The sequence below is a fragment of the Canis lupus genome, chromosome 24 (genome assembly GCF_003254725.2).
Source record: "Canis lupus dingo isolate Sandy chromosome 24, ASM325472v2, whole genome shotgun sequence".
In the NCBI taxonomy this organism is placed as follows: domain Eukaryota; kingdom Metazoa; phylum Chordata; class Mammalia; order Carnivora; family Canidae; genus Canis; species Canis lupus.
The window spans coordinates 9572535-9593355 of NC_064266.1; the positions used below are offsets into that span (position 1 = coordinate 9572535).

The following is a 20821-nucleotide window of genomic DNA, read 5'->3' on the forward strand; positions in this document are numbered from 1 at the left end:
ACTCTCTTACATATACATGCGTATATATATATGTGATTTTTATTGTTTTTAATCTCTTAATCTCTTCAGACCATATTCCAGAAAATTTTCTTTCTAAAGAAAGTTTACTAATTCTCTCTTAAACTTCGTCTATTTAACCCTACTATTGAGATTTTATTTTCAATGATCATATTTTGACATTCCTAAAAGTTCTATTTTCCAAATCTGTCTCCTCCTGATATTTTCTATTATTTTTTTAAAAATGTCTTTCTTTAATCATTTGAACATAAGTGTTTATTGTGTCTACTGTCATTGTTTCTGATAACAACTTTCAGCACTCTGCTTGACAGTGGTTTCTTTTCCCATGAGTTTTGCAATTTTAGTTCCTGAGCTCATCTTCTGTGGGACCTCATTGGGAATCCTGGTGTAAGATTATAACCCTTCAGAGAAACTTTCTGATACCTTCTGCCAAGCACACAATGGGTATTATCAACTCAGAACATGTTATATGTTAATTTATAGACATTCTAGTGTAAGTCTGAATGCCAGACCCATGAAATTAGATCTATGGTTATGGATTCTTAGAGTAGACCTTTTTTATTTTCTCCATTTAGATCCTAGAAAGAAAAATGTCATTGTCATCTCTATCTACTTTTGGATGAATTGTTCTTTTTTTTTTTAATGGACAGTTTTATTACTAGAAAACTTACCAACTTGTGATATTTGGAATCAAATACTAGATTAGCTTTCCATAACTTTTTAAAAAATATTTTATTTAAATTCAATTTGCCAGCATGTAATATAACACCCAGTGCTCATCCCACCAAGTGCCCTCCTTAGTGCCCGTCACCCAGTTGCCCCATCCTCCCTCACTCCTCCCCTTCTGCAACTTTGGGTGGATTGTTCTAGTTCAACCTCTCACCTCTCACTGGCCAGAGTCCTTATCTATGTTCCCTACATGGGTGTTAAAACCCAAGCCTCTAAGTTATGAGACCAGAAAACACCCATAGAACCTCCAGAGTTTCAGCTGAGCTGTTACAGTTTGAGACTGAAGGTTCCTCTTCATTTTTTTTTAAGCCAACTGACTTCCCTAACTTTCCTGCAGGCTCAGCTCTGTGTCTGAAAGGATCTTACATTTTCTCTAGTTTTTCCACTTTGTAATGAGAGAGTTTTGGTTGTTTAGACTGAAATGTTATCAGAAACTAAAGGTCTTCAGTATTTCTGCAGTATAAATTCTCAGAGGAAGAATTTCAAATTTAAGAGGCATGTACATTTTTAATGTCTCACATATTAATATTTGATAGATAATACACAATGTGGAAAGCAGTGTGGCCTTGGAATATCTTATGAGTACAACTCAAGAACGCAACGTTGACCACAGGACAGCTTTGAAATAAGTTCTTAGCTCTTTGGTTAATTCAATCTGTCACCTTATTTCTTTTTCATTTTAAGCATCTTTTTATAAAAACTGTTTTTCAAGAAGCAAAAAGAGCAAGTTGTGAAGTGTGAAGCTCACTCTTAGAATTTTATTTCTGGTACATCTTCCCTTTAATAGAACATCTGTCTCATCATGAACTTTGGAAATATAAATCCAAGAGGCCTGAATAGGAAAGCTCATGGAATTCTGATAAACAAGAGTTTTCTAAAAGCATGTCCCCAGATTCTTACTTCTGGAAGGTGAGGACTTGCTATATATAAGTTCTCTGCTTACATCATGCACATCTGTATATAAGGCTGGTGAAAACAGAGGAAGATACTATATAGGGATGGGGCAGGAATGAATTAGTGCACAAGCTGTTATTTTTAGTGGCTACCTCTCCTAGTCCTTAAACTGTCACTGAAGAGTAGCTTTGAACAAGCTGCAAACCCCTGAAAGGTCATAACCCAGGAGAGGAGAGACTCCAGGAACGTGCACCAGGGAAGATGCAGATGGATAAACAAGCCATAAAGTGCACCATATTTTCTTTTTTCCAGCACTCACTGAAGAGTTGACCTCAGGCTATTGCCCTGTGAAAGTGGAATTGTAAAAGAGCCAACCCCAAACAAACCTGTACTAATCCCTGGGTGGCTGGCTTTCCCCATTGCTAATGAAACCCAGGAGGGTCCTGAAGTGAGGTGTGACAATTTGAGAGACAGAGTGAAGATCACAGAAGTGAGAAACCTATCACCTCTCTTTTCCCATCCTGAGGAGCATACGGGCTAGTTTCAGGATGCCCAAAGTTCTCATGGCCTAGACAGAAGTCCTATTGCCTGAGAGCTGCACAGGGATGGACACTCACCTTCTCCTCTAGCTGACTCAGCTCAGCATTTTCAAAGGTGCCTTAGCTGAGGAGGGCATTCAGACATGACAGCCACTGCCCATGTCATTTCTAGGGAACCAGGTGGATGCGTTCACATGGAAGGAGGTGATGAAGATGAGAAATGGTATAAGCCACTTCTCTGACCTGGTGGATGACTGATTGGCTGTGGGGCCACGACTCTGGCCTCCATCACAGGAGGAGGGTTAGAGCTTATAAGTTCTCATCTATCTGACAGGGTAAATGTGGTGGTGCTGGAGCAGCACAGGGTGGGGGGAGAAGGGCTGGATATATAGGAACTGAGCTATTAGGGTGTTTATCTACCTTAATTCTGCTTCTTGTAGATCTCTGGCTACTCCCTTAGGTAGTGGAATCAGGGCCTGCCATACTCCTTAGAATGTGTCCAAAGAGTCAGGGTTGTCACTCATCAGGCAGGGATAAGAGATGGGCTTCCTCCACACTCACTTTCCCTTTTTCCTTGTCAAAATCTAGAGCCTCAACCACACATGAAATGATTATGTGTGAAACTATTATGTCTTAGGGCTTCGTGGAGCCATAGGAGGGAAAATCGCCTGGGTCCTTGCAACACTGTGTGGAGGGGTGTGCTTGCCAACCCCAGGCTCTAATAGTTCTTCTCCTCCTCTTCCTCCTCGTCCTCCTTCTAAGATTTTATTTATTTGACACAGAAAGAGACTGAACATGAGCAGGGGGAGTGGCAGAGAGAGAGAGAGAAGCAGGCTCCCCACTGACCAGAGAGCCTGCCTCAGGGCTCCATCCTAGGACCCCAGGATCATGACCTGAGCTAAAGGCAGACCCTTAGCCGACTGAGCCACCCTGGAGCCCACTAATTTTGACTTCTATATGAGTAAAAAAAATAGTCCATCACCTCATGTTAGGAAACTTTAATTAATAAATTATCATTCTGAGATTTATTTTCATGATACTCCTGGATAAATTCTACTTTTTTCTGGATGCCATGTCTTCCTTCAGTTAGGATGTATTTATTTTTGATAGTCAAATAACTTTTTAAGGAAAGGGTACTGAGGAAATAAACTTTCTGGACCTTTTATGGGGAAAAAAGTCCCTATTTTTCCCTCTTTTCATTAGGTAGATTTTTCTAGATACAGAATTTTAAATTTAAAGCTACTTTCCCTCTGAATTTGAAGGCACTGCTTCTTTGTCTTTTTGCATCCAGTGATGCTAATGAAACTTAGTGATAGAAAAAGTGTCAAGGGACACGAACAACACAAGGGCAAAAGACCAATACAAACAGCTAATCCACATATGAGTAAGTGTATCACCAATAAGTGGGAATCAGAAATTAATGAGAACACATTTTCTTCTTTATCAGATTGACAAAGATTACAAAAATGGTAACACTCAGCACTGGCACAAATTGGAGAAATGAGTATTTGTATACACTGCTGATGGGTCTGAAGCGAACAAAATTTCCAGAGGATAATTTATTTATTTTATTTTATTTTTGTTTTTTGAGAGAGAGAGAGAGAGAGAGTGTGTGAGGTGGGGAATGGTGGGGGGAGAAGGACAGGAGAGAGAAAGAATCCCAAGCAGGCATCAGTCCCGATGCAGAGCTAGACAGGGGGCTGATCCCACGACCCTGAGATTGTGACCTGAGCTGAAATCAAGAGTGGGATGCCCAACCGACTGAGCCCCGCCCCAGGCACCTCTGGAGGACACATTTATAATATTCAGAAATAAATCTATTATTTTTACCTTTGTAGCTGAGGGTTTTTTTTCCCCCTAGCTGGAAACTTTATAGTTCTTCTCTTTTATCTTTGGTGGAGCAAAGTTTCATAAAGATGCATTTAGGTGAAAGTTATTTTTATTATCAACTCAACATTTACTGAGCCATTTCCACCTTTTGCTTTGTTTCAGCTTCAGGGAAATAGTTCTTCTTTTATTTCTTTGATTTTTCCCCACTGTCTTCAGTTTTCCTGATTTTTTCTTTCTCTAGTTATTATTAGATAGATATTGGTCCTCCTGTATGGATCTGTTATATTGTTTAAGTTTTCTCTCATGTCTTCTTTTGTCCTTTGCTTTATGGATATTCTTGTTTCTTCTTAAAAATTTTTTTTCATAAGTAATCTCTATGTTCAATGTGGGACTCAAACCCACCACCCTGAGATTAGGAGTTGCATGCTCCACCCACTGAACCAACCAGGCTCCCCTGTCCTTTGCTTTGTATTCTGAGAAATTTTAAAAATATTTCTTGTTTTTTTCTTTTGGTATATTTTCACCAAAATTTATATTTAAATATTTAAAATTTTCATGAACTCCAGTTCCTTTTCATATCAACCTATTCTTGCTTTGTGGATATGATATCTTTGTATAATTAAGGTTGACCAGCAAGGATAATAATTAGAATATTTAAAAAGTTCTCTTTTCCATAATTGTCTGTTTCTGAAACTGAGTGTTTTTCTCTGTTTTCATGTTGGCCACTCATTTTGGTGTTGCTGATTTCCCTCAAATATCTGGAAATCTCTGATCTTCCATTCTTATTCACAATTGAGGTCTATGTTAATTGATTTGAGTAGCTGGCATATTTCTTCTTTACCTGGCTATTATAGATAATAAATGCACAGTAAAAATGTAATTTTAAAAAGTGTTATCTTATTAGAAATGGACTCACTTTAATAAAATATTTTAATTTTTCTGTAAAATATGCTGGTAATACTGACTATTGATAAGACTTAGAGATTTATCTATGTAGAAAATCTATAACATTTGGTTGATCCTACTTAAAGTTGTCTCATTAACAAAATATCTTGGGATGCCTGGGTGGCTCAGCAGTTGAGTATCTGCCTTCGGCTCAGGGCGTGATCCTGAGGTCCCAGGATCGAGTCCAACGTCAGGCTCCCTGCATGAAGCCTGCTTCTCCCTCTGCCTGTGTCTCTGCCTCTCTCTCTGTGTCTCTCATGAATAAATAAATAAGTCTTTAAAAAATATATCTTATCAATGTATACTTTGAAGTTTTATCTAAGAATTTTTGAATTAAAATCTCTTCATAAATATTTAGTTGAAAATGTTTTAGGGGAATTGAATAATATTTTTAAATATCAACACATTATTTTACACATAAGGAAAACACATTGTATCATAGATAGCTATAATTTGGGACCATGCTGTATTGATGCCTGATACGGGCAGAGATGTTTTTATTTATTTTTTATTTTTTAAGATTTTATATATATATATTTTAAGATTTTATATTTTTAAACTAATATCTACACCCAATGTGAGACTTGAACTTACAACCCTGAGATCAAGAGTTGCATGCTCCACCAACTGAACCAGCCAGGCGCCCCTGGACAGATGTTTTTAAGAAGATAAAGTATATGAAATTGGTATGGACATTATTAAAATAGCTGCATTTCTTAACTACAATTATTTACAAAATAGACATGGGAAAATCATGTGTTGTTGGCAAAAGAGATTTTTTTTTTTTTTTTTTTTTAGAAAAACTCCTAGGCTGATTGACTACATCAACGTGTTGAAAAATTTTCATTCAAAAGATGCTAAGATCTTTTTCCATGATCTCACATTGCTACCCATTCATTTCTCACACATGGAGCCTTGTTCCTGCTGGGGCTCACAGTGAAGTTTAGGCTACATTGATCTCCTCACAGTGAAGTCATTACACTTCTTTCAGTCTTCCTTACACATTTGCTCCATGCATGCTTAAAATCTGGAAAAAACATACTCATGGGGCTGGAGAAACAAAGAAGCAGCAATTTCCTTGCCTTATTCCTTCTCCAGTGATGAAGTAGAGAATATGATGTGGTGATTGGAGCCAGACCTAACCCTGGCCATAGGCATTGTAGCTGACCCAAACCTAATTAAGAAAGATCCTGAATAAACTTGGGTGAGAGCCAAAATCACTAGGCTCCTCAATCAATATTTTTGATATAAAAATTAGCATCTGGGCTAAGTAAAAGGGAGCACTGTTTCATGCCACAGCAAAAAGAAAGAAAGAAAGAAGAAAGAAAGAAAGAAAGAAAGAAGAAAGAAAGAAGAAAGAAAGAAAGAAGAAAGAAAAAAATCTTTTCTTGCTTCTACCCTGACCTCCTTATGTTGGATACATTACTGATTTGTATCTGTGATAATTTTCAGACCTGTTGACTTAGAATTGTCAAGTTCTGTGCTCAGCTCTGTCACAGGCATCAGACTTTTCTAAATGGGTAAGCTGGTCTCACTTGTTCTCTTATTCCTGCTCAAGTTACCCTGCTGATATATAAAGTTTAGCTGAAATAACTGTAAGAAATTTGACTGGAAAAGGAATACAGCATTCTCAGAAAAGTAAAGCAGACCTTGTTAGAGCTTTAGAAGTGCTCTTTACATACTGTGCATCCCCTGACAACTTCAACACACTGATCTTCCACGATGAGTCCACTTTTAATATCTATGAAAATGTCCAGAGGATAATGTATATTGGAGTTCTTTGTAGAGTGTCTGACACATGATAAGTGTCCAAAAAAATGATTGACTTGCTATCTTTCAAGACACTACATACCTGCTTTAGAAATAATTCCTAGTCTTGATTCTGGAAATTTGCATGCAGGATATGAGATAGAGAAAGAAAAGATTAATATTTGACTCATGGTCATGCTTTTGTTATCCTATAGACTACTTTTTAAAAAGATTTTATTTATTTATTCATGAGAGGAGAAAGAGAGAGAGAGAGAGAGAGAGAGAGAGAGAGGCAAAGGGAGAAGCAGGCTCCATGCCAGGAGCCCAATGTGGGACTCCATCCCGGGTCTCCAGGATCACGCCCTGGGCTGAGGGCAGTGCTAAACCGCTGAGCTACCCGGGCTGCCCGACAGACCACTTTTAATGAGGTTGAGACAAATTAAGGGATAGGTGAAGATATCTCTATCTTTTAGAGAGATTCAGTGAAATATTCCCTAATGAAATCATATGATTTCTGGGGCTTGCTTCAAAGTAATCTGTAAGTGGGGAACTAGATGAAAAAGATTAGCCATGAATTGATAATGTTTGAAGCTAGGTGATATAATGGATTTATTCTACTATTCTCTCTCTCTCTCACTCTATATTTACAATTTTCCATTTTAAGATGTTTTAAAGGGAGTTGAATTAGAAATAATTATGTTTAACAGGATGGACTGCTGTCAGCTCAAAGCCAAGTTCTTCCCCCAAAGTGCCTTTGGCCAAATGGAATTGTCTTGGCCAAGGTAATGCCCTCTCCCACACCTCTACCTTGGCAACTTGTATCTCATGTAGTTGATGTGGTATCTCTTGTAGTTGATGGCAGAAGGGGCATAGAAGCCTGACTCCCTTGCTTCACTTTGAGATAATTCTGAATGGCCATCTCTGATGCATAGCTCCCCAGGGGAGTGACTAAGGCCTTTTATGATAAAATCATAGTTAGGCTTCTCCCTTTTCCAATCCTTGTCTCCGCGCTCTATCCTACATATTGTTCCATTGTATGTGGTCCCAGTGGTGTGCTGGTAAAGGTTTAACAGATGGCTCTCCAGATCCCGAATCTGTCGTGTTTGCCGATTCCATGATGTAAATACTCTCCCTACATAATTGCAAGCTACCAAGATAATTTCTGATGTCACAGAAGGAGGAGTTGGGAACAGATGAGCACAATTGTTTCTTATGACATAGTTCAAGCCAGCGCCAGCCACCCTTGCCCATTTTCCCTTATGAAATTCTTTTTTTTTAAGATTTTATTTATTTACTCATGATAGACACAGAAAGAGAGAGAGGCAGAGACACAGGCAGAGGGAGAAGCAAGCTCCATGCAGGGAGCCCGACGTGGGACTCGATCCCGGGTCTCCAGGATAACGCCCCAGGCTGAAGGCATTGCCAAACCGCTGAGCCACTGGGGCTCCCCCCCTAATGAAATTCTTAAATGCAAATCTCTGAGTCTCTATTTAGGGTAATCCAAACACAGAACCATCAGTTATTTTTTATTATTGTCTATTTTGGTGATTTGTCCATTAAAGAAACTAATATTTCATAGGCAGAATGAAATGAAATTGGTCACTCTAAATGTTTCATGGAAACACACACACTCATAATACTATAAGACAATGTCCCATAATAATTGCTTAGAAGCAATTAAAATACAGACACCTTTTATTTTTTTAATTTTTTTAGCAGCTATTTTATTTTTCTATTTTATTTTTTATTTTTTAAAATAAATTTATTTTTTATTGGTGTTCAATTTACCAACATACAGAATAACACCTAGTGCTCATCCCGTCAAGTGCCCCCCTCAGTGCCCGTCACCCATTCACCCCCACCCCCCGCCCTCCTCCCCTTTCACCACCCCTAGTTCGTTTCCCAGAGTTAGGAGTCTTTATGTTCTGTCTCCCTTTCTGAGATTTCCTACCCATTTCTTCTCCCTTCGCTTCTATTCCCTTTCACTATTATTTATATTCCCCAAATGAATGAGAACATATAATGTTTGTCCTCCGATTGACTTACTTCACTCAGCATAATACCCTCCAGTTCCATCCACGTTGAAGCAAATGGTGGGTATTTGTCGTTTCTAATGGCTGAGGAATATTCCATTGTATACGTAAACCACATCTTCTTTATCCATTCATCTTTCGATGGACACTGAGGCACAGACGCCTTTTAATTTCCAAAAATTACACAGCTGCATAGGGTGTTCTGAGAAAACAGACTTCAAATATGTTGTCCATACAGAGATCAGGAAAAATAGCCAAGAAATTACCAGGTAAGTTCAAAATATAGTTGTTATTATTGCCATAAATTCAAGTACATGACAGAGAGTTAAGTTTTCCTCATTGAAAATTGTAAGTCAGAGTAAACCATTTATAATACTGGTTATCTCTGAAGAAAATACAGAGGAACATTACATGTGTGAAGAATTGTTAACTTTTACCCTATTTGAGAGCTTTTGTTGGAGTAAATAAATAATCAGAGGCAGATTATTCTTAATATCCAACTTTGTAGAAAGAGAAGGTACCTGGATAATGGGAACAAAATGTCCCATTGAGAAGAGATGGGAATAATTCACTTAACTTTAGTAGTATAAACACCTTGTCAACAGAGAATCAGGACAAAGTTTGTTATGTTAGTAGGGACAACTGATCTATGCAAACAAAAGCTCCAACAATGGTTCTCAAATTATGACATGGGTTAGAAGCTCCTGAGGAGGCTGGCTGAATATAAGTTCCTGGGCACTACAGCTATTCTGATTATGTGGAAGTCTGGTGGGGGGCCCAGCGATCTGCATTTTAATAAGCTTCCTAGTGAATTCTGAAGCCCATGGTGTCTGTCAAACCAAAACATGCTGAAAGGCAGTGTAGCCAAACATCTACAATAACACAGTTCCACAATAAGATTAGGAATGTGTCTATGCCATTTCCCCGTTAAGCAAGTGTATCCCCGCTACGAATATCCCCCCTACGAATACCACTTTTAGAACACCTTCCATCTATTTATCAACCAGATTCTCACCAGAGCCAGATTCTCACCTTACCTTTATACTCTTGCCTGCTCTGTAAAAGAAGGGAAAAGTGTGTGTGTGTGTGTGTGTGTGTACGCACACACATGCATTTGGGATGTTTGGGGTACATAACAGAGCTTGGTTAGAAATTCTCGTTCTTAACCGAACCGGCCAAAGGGACATTTTGGCTGTGGTATAGTTCTTGAGATTCAATAATCCCTACAGATTTGAAATTGTGGTTTTATTAACCTAGCAGATGTTTTCTTATAAAAATTAAAAATTCTCATAATCACCTTCTTAACCAACCACATTCTACATATGACATATACTCATATTACCATCCCTGTGGGATCTGGGTCCTTCCTAATGTTCTCAGGAAGCATTGTATTTGGTTTATAGTTGTTCTCATAAGTGTATTCAGTGTAAACCCTCTGACAGAGGTAGTTTTTTTTTTTTTTCTTTTGTACCTGGGAATGTAATAAATTGTCCCAGGACTCTGGGATCTTGATGAAGCAGGAGTAATGTCCCCCTTGCTCCCTAGGCCATGTAGATAAATAATTATTTTCTTATCATGAGTCAGACTCAAGATCCTCCATAAAAGTCATGTGATAGATGAATATTCCTGCTTACAAAGACACCCCTCTAAAGGCTTAAAACTCAAAGGGTGGGTGTGAAGGGGTGTGTATGAAGATGATGGACATCTAGAATGGAAGGGGATGTTTATTGCTTGCTGTACCTCAGTAAAGCTCAGATGTTCCACTGCCCTCTTTGTCTATTGTTCCTTTTATAGAACTGAAGACATTTACACATTTTGGACAATTGACTAGAATTAATTTCATTTAAATGCACATTTTCAAGAGGAAAATTTTTGGGGGGACACGTATACCATATATATTTTCTTTGCATTGGTAATGGTGCACCAAATCATTGGGGAGAGTTGGAATTTAGTTATCACAACTAGTGACTGGATGGGGCAACTGCATTGTTAGAATTCACTTCCTCTCCTCTTCTGCTGATAGTGATCCTTACAAATGTTTGTGAGAAACTTCATCATTGTGATCCACTTTTAAGCTGATATACCTGGTAGGGGTTATACTTTCCCCATAAAAAGCTTTTCACATTGATCAACTTTATCCTTTAATCAGTCATGAGCACCAGGGCATATTGCTCTTCAACACTGGTGTTCTGGCCTGGGTTTCTATCTCAGTACACAGCATGAGAGCTTGGGTCCATCTGTGTCATGAGTCAAACCTCTCTTGAAGTGATTTGTTTATACTGTCATTTGATGGAGTGGAATGTTCTATAACTCATTCGAACTATTACAGAAGCTTTGCTAAAAGGTCACCACTGCTCTTTAGAGTTTCCAAATCTGGGAACCATCTGGGAGCTTGTTAAAGATAAGGTTTTCCACTGGCTTTTTCCATATCAACTAGATCCAATTAGCAAAGAGGTACTATTCCATTTAAGTCTGTGTTCACATTTAGAAAGAGAGAGAGAGACAGACAGAGCAGAGGCAGAAAGAGACAACTCAAGTAAATTACAGTTCGTTGCCCAATAGTGTACAAGCCCACTTTACACCAGAGTTGGATCACATGTGCCAGCAGACAGTGAGAACTATTTAATAGGCTTGAACAGGGGTGTCAGTCTTGAAAAAGTTGAATAGAATTTGCTTTTTAATGTTGGTTTTGAATCAATACATTCAAGTATAGTCTGGAGAGTCAACTCTAAAGGAAATTGAATCTCACCATTTACTAAAAATTTAATAGGAAAACGACAAGTCATTCCTTAGAGGAATAAGGGTTATGTATGCAAGTGAAACATTCACTCCACATGGCACCAAAAACCTTCCAGTTGTTGTAACATTACAGTTTTAGTCTAGGCCTAAAATTGGCTTGTGTTTGCTTTCTGCCCCTTTCCTTATGAAACAAAAGTCTTGAATTTTCCAAACCTCAAGAGCTCAGCTGTAAAACTGTAGGATACCAGCAAGAGGAAAAGGAAAGTTTCCTTCAAAGATATCTCTAGTCCCTGCTGGCCAGTCCTACTCTCTCTCTCCAAACATTAACTATGGCTTTGACACTCAGCCTTGGATAAAGTCCAAATGCGGCAAATGGTAGAAGCAACATTTCTTTATCCTCCTGCCTGGAGCTCCCAGTGATATGGATGAGTTGTAGCTGGGGCACTTATGGGGAAACAAGGAGGTCGGCTACTGCCCACGACCCTTGCTCACATCTGCAGGTGAAATAAGTAAAAATATAGTGAGATTTACTGAATTAAAAACCCAAACCCTCTCATTTGGTTGGAATGCCTGAAAGAGTCTGGACCAAAGAGTCTGCACAGTAGCAGCTAAAGCATGGGCTCGCTGCCATTAAAAATGTTCTAGGGAGTGTGTGTGTATTTGTAGTAGGATACTTGGGAGAGGAGAAAGTTAAAACCTGGAACCATACTTTTGTCTCTGCACTCCCGAGTTGGAGACATTAAAAACACAACATTTTCTTCAGTTCAATTAAGCTGGTGTGGAAACCAAAATTGTGCATAGAAAGGGGGGAGAAATCCATTTATATTTCCTTTGAGTCAAGGGGGGGGGTGTCTTTCTGGCAAAGTCTTTAGGTGCAACTCAGGACCAGGAAACTTAATCGTCCAGTTCAAAGCTTGTCTCATCGTAGAGTTCAGGGCGCGCTGACTTCCTGTGCCGGGAATACTTCAGTTGCAGGAGATCACCCATTTCATCCAGGTTTTCCAAAACCTGCAAAGAGATTGTCTTCCATCAGTTATTTTTTAAACCCCTAAATGGCTCTGTGATCCAGAACCTCACTGAGATTCAATCTTCTTTTGCCAACTTCCTTGATTTTAAAGAAAAGGAGAAAGATCCAAATCATTAAGGTATGGCTTATAAACCAGCCCTAGAGGAATGTTAGAGGCTAACTCATTTTATTTCATACTTTTTCATAGTCTACCCCACATTATGAATATTTAATTTATTTTGGAGGGTGTGAGGAGAGGGATAAAACCATCCATGCTTACCCTTTCAGACTTTATTTTAAAGTTTAATGACATGTATAACTTTGTGGAAGAAAGAGGTAAGGCTGCAGATTACATTTGGGTTTATGTCCTCATGACACAGCAAATCAACCTGGCCAGGAGCAAAAGGGAACATTGTGGGAGCTGATTAATATCGTTCCCTCTCTCCCATATTTCCTCATCCTCAGCTTTAAATACTCATCTGTATGTTCCGTGGAATCCTAGGACTTAAAACCGAAGGGGACCGAAAGCTCATCTGTTTCAGTTCTCTCAATTCATGCAGATAAATGTATCCCCAATTTTCCAAACAAACGACTGAGACCCAGAATAGACAAAATGTACTTTCATATCTAGTGTATCACTAATCTTATGGGCATGCCTTTTTAATCTTTTTAGGCCTGTCTTGACCTGTCAAACAAGGAGGGCAATATTAGGATCTAATGCTTTGAAAAAGGTGAAGATGTTTTTTTAACATTGGAATGAATGACAAGTGGAGCTTATGGGCTCTCCTCTTTGGGTAGTCTTTCAAACTGGCAACATAGGAAGAGTCATTGATTTCTGTTTGGTAGCATTATGGATAGTTAAAACATTCTTTTTACTTCAATGTACTTCCTGAATTTTCACATCAAATCTAAGGACTAGGACAAAGCGACAAAAGTTATATTTAAAATGATGTCAAACTAGGATAGTGTCTATTGCTCTTTGCTGAAGGTGGGGATGGAATAGCTCTGAGTGGGCATCTGCATACTTGGGGGATATGAGAGACAATTGACGGAAGGTGTGGAAGAAGAATAGAGGATTTCTATTCATTGTAATCTCAATCTTTTTAACTTCCATTTTTGAGTCTGCTATAAAATGTACATAATATATTGGCAATGCATATATAACTTATAAATGGATTTATGTTGAAGCCCGCTGATCAGACTATGCAGAGCACACCTGTACTCAAACAAAGGTAGGTTTATTTTACTTGTGGCAGCTGGAAGCATGTATTAGAGAAGAACTATCTTAGTAAGAGGGAGTTGGGAAAGGCTTCTTACCACATTTGGACTTGTGCTCAGGATGACTCTAAGGAAGCAGGGACCAGTCTGGGTTGATGCTGTCTTGAACAAGTGAAGTTCAGTGATTAGCTATATACAGAATTCTTTTTTATATATATGTAGAATTCTTATGTGGAAGATGGGATGACTATAGTGAGGTCATTGGTAAAGGTGTAGTCATCACTCGTATTAGAAGAAGGAAGTTCTAAGCCACTTCGTATTTGTAGAGTTGCCTCATCTCTGCCTTGTACCAAACATGGTCATAGAAGGGACTTGTCTAACATGTATTTCCTATGAGTGTTATGTTCAGTTAGCTACCTCTATGTGCTCACTGTTCAAGGGTCATTTTTCACTTTCTCTTATGTGTAGATTAAGGAGTTTGCCCATAGTTTTTTTTTTTTTATTGATGTAAGTGACTGATTTCAAAAGTTTAGAGGGCATCTGTTGAGATGATGTCCCAGTGCTCCTTCTAAACTAGGTATTCCGTAGGAGTTAAGAACTTGCGAAGAGAACCATGAGGTCTGATGTCTCAGAATTGGGTATTCATGAATATCTCAGTGCTGTTGGGGGTTACAAAAAATACAAATCCCCCACTGCTGCCCACCCCCTCCATCACCTCTGGGAGCATGCTCCCTGGTCATATCCTTTCCTTTCCCATTTTCCTTCCTTAATGTGTAAACATGTTCAAGTCTTTCAAGGGCTTTTCTAAATCTATTTTTCTTTCTTTTGCAGTCAAAGCTCTTGAAATATTTGCCTACTTTTTCTATTTAAAAGAAACAATTTGTTAAAAAAAATAATTACCAGAAATACATACTCCTTTTGGAGAACCTGAACAACACAGAAAGCTATGAAGAACAATAACAACAAAGTTCACCCAGCATCTCAAAACCTAGAGTTAGCTCAATTATTAGTGTGTCATGCAAGAAACTGTTAATATGCACTTGGTAGTGGACACTGGTTTATTTATTTATTTATTTATTTATTTATTTATTTATTTATTTAGGTAGACACTGGTTTAAATCTTAAAAATGTAATGGTGAAGCAGAAAGACAGACACTGTGTGTGTGTGTGTGTGTGTGTGTGTGTGTGTAATTTTTTATTTGAGCTCAAAGTATTCACTTTTTTATTCCTTGTATTCTTATTCCTGTTCCCTACATTCTCCTCAAACTGTCTGCTCTGAGGAACATCAAGCTTCTACTAAGTGTAATACAAAAGTTTCTTCCCATCTCTTATCCCACTTAAAGCTGCTCTAGTTTCTTGGAGACGTTTGGATTCTTCCCTTCCTTGAAACTTTTTCCTTTTTACTGTGTTTAACAGTACCCTAATTCATGCCTTTTCAGACTGTTCCAGCCCCATCAAGGTCTAGTTCCTCGCCTATGATTCCTATGTCTAGCCTGGGATGTAGGCAGTCCGTAGGAATATGCCCTTGGCCTGTTCACTTGCATTTGGAAATTATATCTTCTCCTTTAGCTAAAATGATCTCTCAGTTCCCTAAACTACAGAAGCTCCAGCACTGCATACTCTCCTAAGCTTTAGAATCTGATTTTCTTTTCCACCGATGGCCCATAGATGTATAATCTCAATCTGTCTATAATTGAGCTCATTTTGTTCCCGCAGGCCAAGTGATGATTGGCTGTTCTTTATTGTCTACCTTATCTCATACAGCTGCTTTAGCTTTACCATCCTTCCATTCACCAGGTCTGGAGACTTTGAATTGTCTTTGATTACCTCTTTCCACAAATGCCCTGCATCCAACCATTTGCCAACTCTATGCATTTATAATGTCTGTTAATAGATCCATTACTTTTGTTTCCACTGCCATTGACATCTCTTGTTTTGTTCAAACAGCTCCATTTTAGGTCCCTTCTTGCCTTTTCCCTTTCTAATCCATTTGTCACATTTATTTTGTAGTGATGTGATTATATCACTCCCTTGGTTGGAAACCTTGGATGATGTTCCACAACTTTTATTCAAATAGGCCCAACTCAAAAGTCACCTCTCCTATGAAATATATATATATATATATATATATATACACATATATATAATATCCATATTCATACATATTATGGATTGTTATATGTGCATGTATATATACATATACACATAATTCATTTCCATCTTCATATATAATAACTCATTCATATATAGTGAATGAGTTCATATAATTTCATGTATAATTCCCACCTTCATGTTCCACAGTTGTCTATATTTCTTTTCCAAGATGAATTTATTCTGCCTGGTATTATCACTAGTTGCTTATTTATTAGTATCTCCTCTTAGAGTTTTTGCCCCAGGGTTTTGCACATAGTAGACACTCAGTGGGTTTGCTAAATTGCTTTGTCACTAAAGACAGTTCCATCAAGCCCAAACTGATTGAGATAGCTTAGTTTTCTACTATCACTCATTCACATAAAGATCAAAACCAAAGGACAATGAAATGCGGTTTTTAAATCATTTATACCCCATGTAGGTCTGGACCTATCTTTGTTATTGCTTTGCCAACATGTTGCTTAGTTGGGTCATATTTTATTATGATGGACGTGGCGGCTATGAGAAGTGTCATGGTTGCAGGCAGTCAGTGCTGAAATAGCACGTCAGATTAGCTTTTGCATTTAGGAACAAGTAACTAGTACAACATATGGCTACTCAGTCAGTCTTTTTTATGAAACCAAAACACTGCCTTGAGTCAAATCTTCACTGAACTCATTTTCTTTTTCTATTCGCTGAGTTGATCACATCGTTGGGCATTGTTGGCATACCCTTGTTTTTTTAGCAGTGAGTTTTATTAGTGTTGGTTTTCTAAAACACTAAGAGAAACCCAGGGAAACTTAAGCTAGCTCAATAAAAGAACGTGCTCCCAATGCAAGGTACCAGTACTGGTGATTCTGTTGGCCTGTGGTGTACTCACTGTGTCTAGCATCTCCCGCGTATGTGCAGCTGAAATACAAAACCGAGCCCGAGCTTCTGCGAGGGGAGTAGCTGGAAATCCAACAACCACCACCCCGATTTTTCTATTTAACAGATGCCTTGCAAAAGCCCTATGGGAAAGGTAAAAGAGAAGGTTAGCTGAGAGATGACAAAATCATGTGGCAAGAAAATGAATATGGCTAATTGACATTTCTTATAACAATAAATAGAAGATGACTGAAATTACTAAACTTCTGTTACATACAATTGACAAGAAAATGGGGCAGTTCCTTGATGGCACCCATAGCTAAGTGTGTATATTATGGGACCTGGCACACTCTTTAGAGCATTGTGAGTATTGAGTCTTTGACATTGAGCAGAAAATGCTGATGTACATGAACCTGGTTTAACGAGTTGGCGTTGATGTAAAGTCCTTTGTTTGCAGGATTCCCAGAAACAAAAACCCAACAGCTAACACAATACAATTACATAAAGAAACAACCTATATTAAGTGCAAACTTGTATGTTTTAAAAATTTAATACCAATAATAGAGTAGGGAAATTTCAAGAAGCCTATACTTAGTGACTATAATTTGAGAACCAGGATCTGAGAGTCTGCAGGAGCTAATCCCAAGCTCTATTCTCACTCTGGAGCCAAAGATTTTTTTCCCCATTAAACCAGAGATGGAAACATAGCAAGGGTCTCCTCATTTTTTTATTGTGTGAATGAATACACCCATGTATGTTCAAGGATATTAAACCCATTGATTGAGTTGAAGGGGAAATGGGGCAAGAGGGACATGGGGAAAGAAATGTGTACACGGGCAGCCCCGGTGGCTCAGCGGTTTAGTGCCACCTTCAGCCTGGAGCCTGATCCTGGAGACCCGGGATCAAGTCCCATGTCGGTCTCCCTGCATGGAGCCTGCTTCTCCCTCTTCCTGTGTCTCTGCCTCTCTCTCTCTCTCTCTCTCTCTCTGTGTGTGTCTCTCATCAATAAATAAAATCTTAAAAAAAAAAAAAAGAAATGTGTACACAGAGAGAGGCTTGTCGGTAGCTTTCTGAAACAGGGTGTAATTTCTCAGCTGTGATTTCTTCCCCTTCATTGCTTCTAGACCCTTTTTTTCAGAGCTAATTTCAGTAATGACTCTAGAATATTGAGCTCTCAATGTCTGTAGATTTTTTTGTGCTAAGCGCCAATGTAAAAAATGCCCCTAAGTGAATCTTTCCCCACTCTGTGCTCTGTTGCTCTCTGCAGGAAACCTTAATTACTAAATGTCTCTGCCCACAAGCAAGGTAAATGCCTCAGATTTGTTTTTAGCATTAAGAGGTTTCTGGTGTCCTTTTTTAGGCTGGAAGCTGGCAGCACCACGGCACCTTCCAGTCATAACTCAGGAAGAATTCTTGAATCAGACATAGAGAGTTAGCCTGGTCATTTATTCATTCCTCTTGCAATGGAGCTGTCTGCCTTTTTGGTTGCCTCATGCAGAATGCATGCTATCAAATGAAGTGATGGAGATTGCAAGATCTACTGAACACACAGCCTCTCTGGCCCCGTGGCCCAAGCAAGGCAAGATTCGCCTTTGATTTGGACTGGGAAGATTAACAAGGAGATTGAAGCTTTCTGAGAGAGCTGAAAAGCAGAGGCTGTTCTTTCTCTTTCTTGTTCACCCTATGGAAGGCTGCCCATGGAACTACACAGGATGAGAGGCCATAATTATCTGAGAAACAAGGCAAGTCCTTTTATTGCTAGAATACAAACCACCTGACCCATGATCTCAGGCTAGTTTTCGGGACTCCCCAAAGACCATTTTCACTGTCTGCATGTTTTTCTTTGTACCAGAGGAAGCGAGTTTTGCCAGAGAATGTAGAGCAAAATATATGACTGTTGATTCATTAGGCTAATCTGAGGCCTCCTTGGAGCACTTTGGGGCTTAAAATTTACACTACTAAACCTGGCCTCCTTTAGTTAATGTGTCTGATTGTCCTGAACATTTATTTTATATAATGAGCCTCTGGGTTTGTACTCCCCAAAACAAATTAGAGCCAGTGTGAGCTGAAAGAAACTAGACTATGTGGATAGTAATAATAATAAAACATTATCACTGCATTATGTGCAGCATCACTGCATCCTGTATCCTACCATCCTGCAAGTGTATGACAAGGTCCATGGAAGGAAAATGTAAACTCTGCACCAGATAGTAAATGCAATATATCCTTTTTTTTTTTTTATTAAAAAATTTTTTTTATTTATTTATGATAGTCACATAGAGAGAGAGAGAGAGAGAGGCAGAGACACAGGCAGAGGGAGAAGCAGGCTCCATGCACCGGGAGCCTGACGTGGGATTCGATCCCGGGTCTCCAGGATCACGCCCTGGGCCAAAGGCAGGCGCCAAACCGCTGCGCCACCCAGGGATCCCGCAATATATCCTTGATTATGTAAGTGAATGTTTTATGGGTGAAATCACATTATACTGAATGTCATGGAAGATTCCAGCATAGAGTTGCAGTGAAACTTTGCTCAAAAGGATATATGGGTGGAAACTATTTTCATCTGCAGTGGGTGGACATGTGGAGAAATCATAGTGCTTTAATAAAATCAAAGGGTTGAAAATGAGCAAACGAAAGATGTGCACATACACTGGCTTATATAATTAATTCCTTGTCTCAAAAGCTTTTCTCCATATAAGCTTTCCGTTGAAGAAATATCTGAGACAAAAACAAGGCCAGGCAGCAGGGAAGCTCTTGGCAGCAACTCCTGCCAACTGTAGATGACATTACCTTTTGTAACTAACCTATTCTAAGTTTCCTTAGGCAACTCAAGCAATTAGTGTTTTTTTTTTCTTCCATTTGCAGTGATTGATGTCTTTCAATTCACCATTGAGAGTTAAACTTATACTCTGTGTTGCTTTAATGAGATGTGCATTTTTCCCCCTGTGGACTAAAGCTTCAGAAGCCGTGCAATGCACTGAAAAGAGCCCTGGTTTAGGAGGCAAATGGAGCTGGCTTTGAATTCTGGGCCCTACTGCTTACAACTTGAGTGATCCTTAGAAAGTAGTTTAAGTTTTATGGGTCTTGGTGTCCTTGTTCATAAACAAGGGCCAAGAGTCCACCCTTGATAGGTGATCACTGTGTCTAACAGTCTTGGCATATAATCAGCATTCAGCCACATTAACTCCTCCTTAAGTAACATCTTCACTGGAAGGTACTAGATAGTTTGACATATCATCCCATGTCCAACATGGCATATTTGATTCACACAATAACAGGGTCTCCACCTATTATTTTCCCAAAAGTTCTATTTTTATTAATGCAACCAAAGATTGCAATAATTATTTTGGAGAGCCATGCAACCATGGTGACTCAGTCTTGCACTCAGTTGAAACTAATACTAATAATCATTATACTAGTAGAAGTACTAGTAGTAGTAATAATAACTACCACTGATTAAGTGCTGATAGTACACCAAGTACTATATTAAGTGCTTTATATATATTAACAATGAACTACTAATAAGAACAGCTCCCACCTAATAGCTCCTATTTAAGAGACAACATAAATGCTGATAGACTTTTTCATGTTTAATTGAAACAATTATGAAATAGGTACTATTTCATAGTAGTTTTAAAAATGAGAAAACTGGGGCATCAGAAGGTTGGGCAACTTTGTTCAAGATCCTCTAGCTAGCAGGGGGCAGAGTAAAATTTTTCCTCATTCTAAACTCTTCACTACACCAGGGAGCACAGTTTTTATACATAACACCCTTTGATTTTATTTTTTACATTAGCTGTTGTCCATTTAGGACTCCTGGAATATAAAGGAGCAGTACTCCCTTTCTCTTTCTGTTATTGCAAAGTTGAATTCTTAAACTTAAATGCATTTGTTTTTACTCTTCATGGACTCTTCTCATGGCATGGATTCCTGGTAAGATTCTATTTCCAGCCCCCACCATCAAAGTCAGAACTATCTGGCATGCTCCCTACTGCCACCCTCCAGCATTGAGCACCTTAGGCTCTCAAAAATAAAGTAAATTTATTTTTGGTGTCTTCATTTGAGCTAATGGTAAAATACTAAATAGAAATGGGCTAAGTGTGAAATCTTTCTTTCAGAACATA

The 20821-nt window shown here is 38.7% G+C and overlaps 1 protein-coding gene across 2 annotated transcripts in view; it reads right to left on the minus strand.

The window, feature by feature from the left end:
* Positions 1–10574: 10574 nt before the first annotated feature.
* The window catches only part of SPTLC3 (serine palmitoyltransferase long chain base subunit 3), a 149436-nt gene continuing 139189 nt past the window's right edge, over positions 10575–20821 (minus strand). For both annotated transcript variants that reach the window (XM_025469297.3, XM_025469296.3), the window contains 2 exons: positions 16711–16840; positions 10575–12484 (listed from right to left, as the gene is read on the minus strand). In XM_025469297.3, coding sequence (XP_025325082.1) covers positions 12371–12484; positions 16711–16840 — 244 coding nt within the window. In that variant the 3' untranslated portion in view covers positions 10575–12370. The remainder of the gene's footprint in view (positions 12485–16710; positions 16841–20821) is intronic.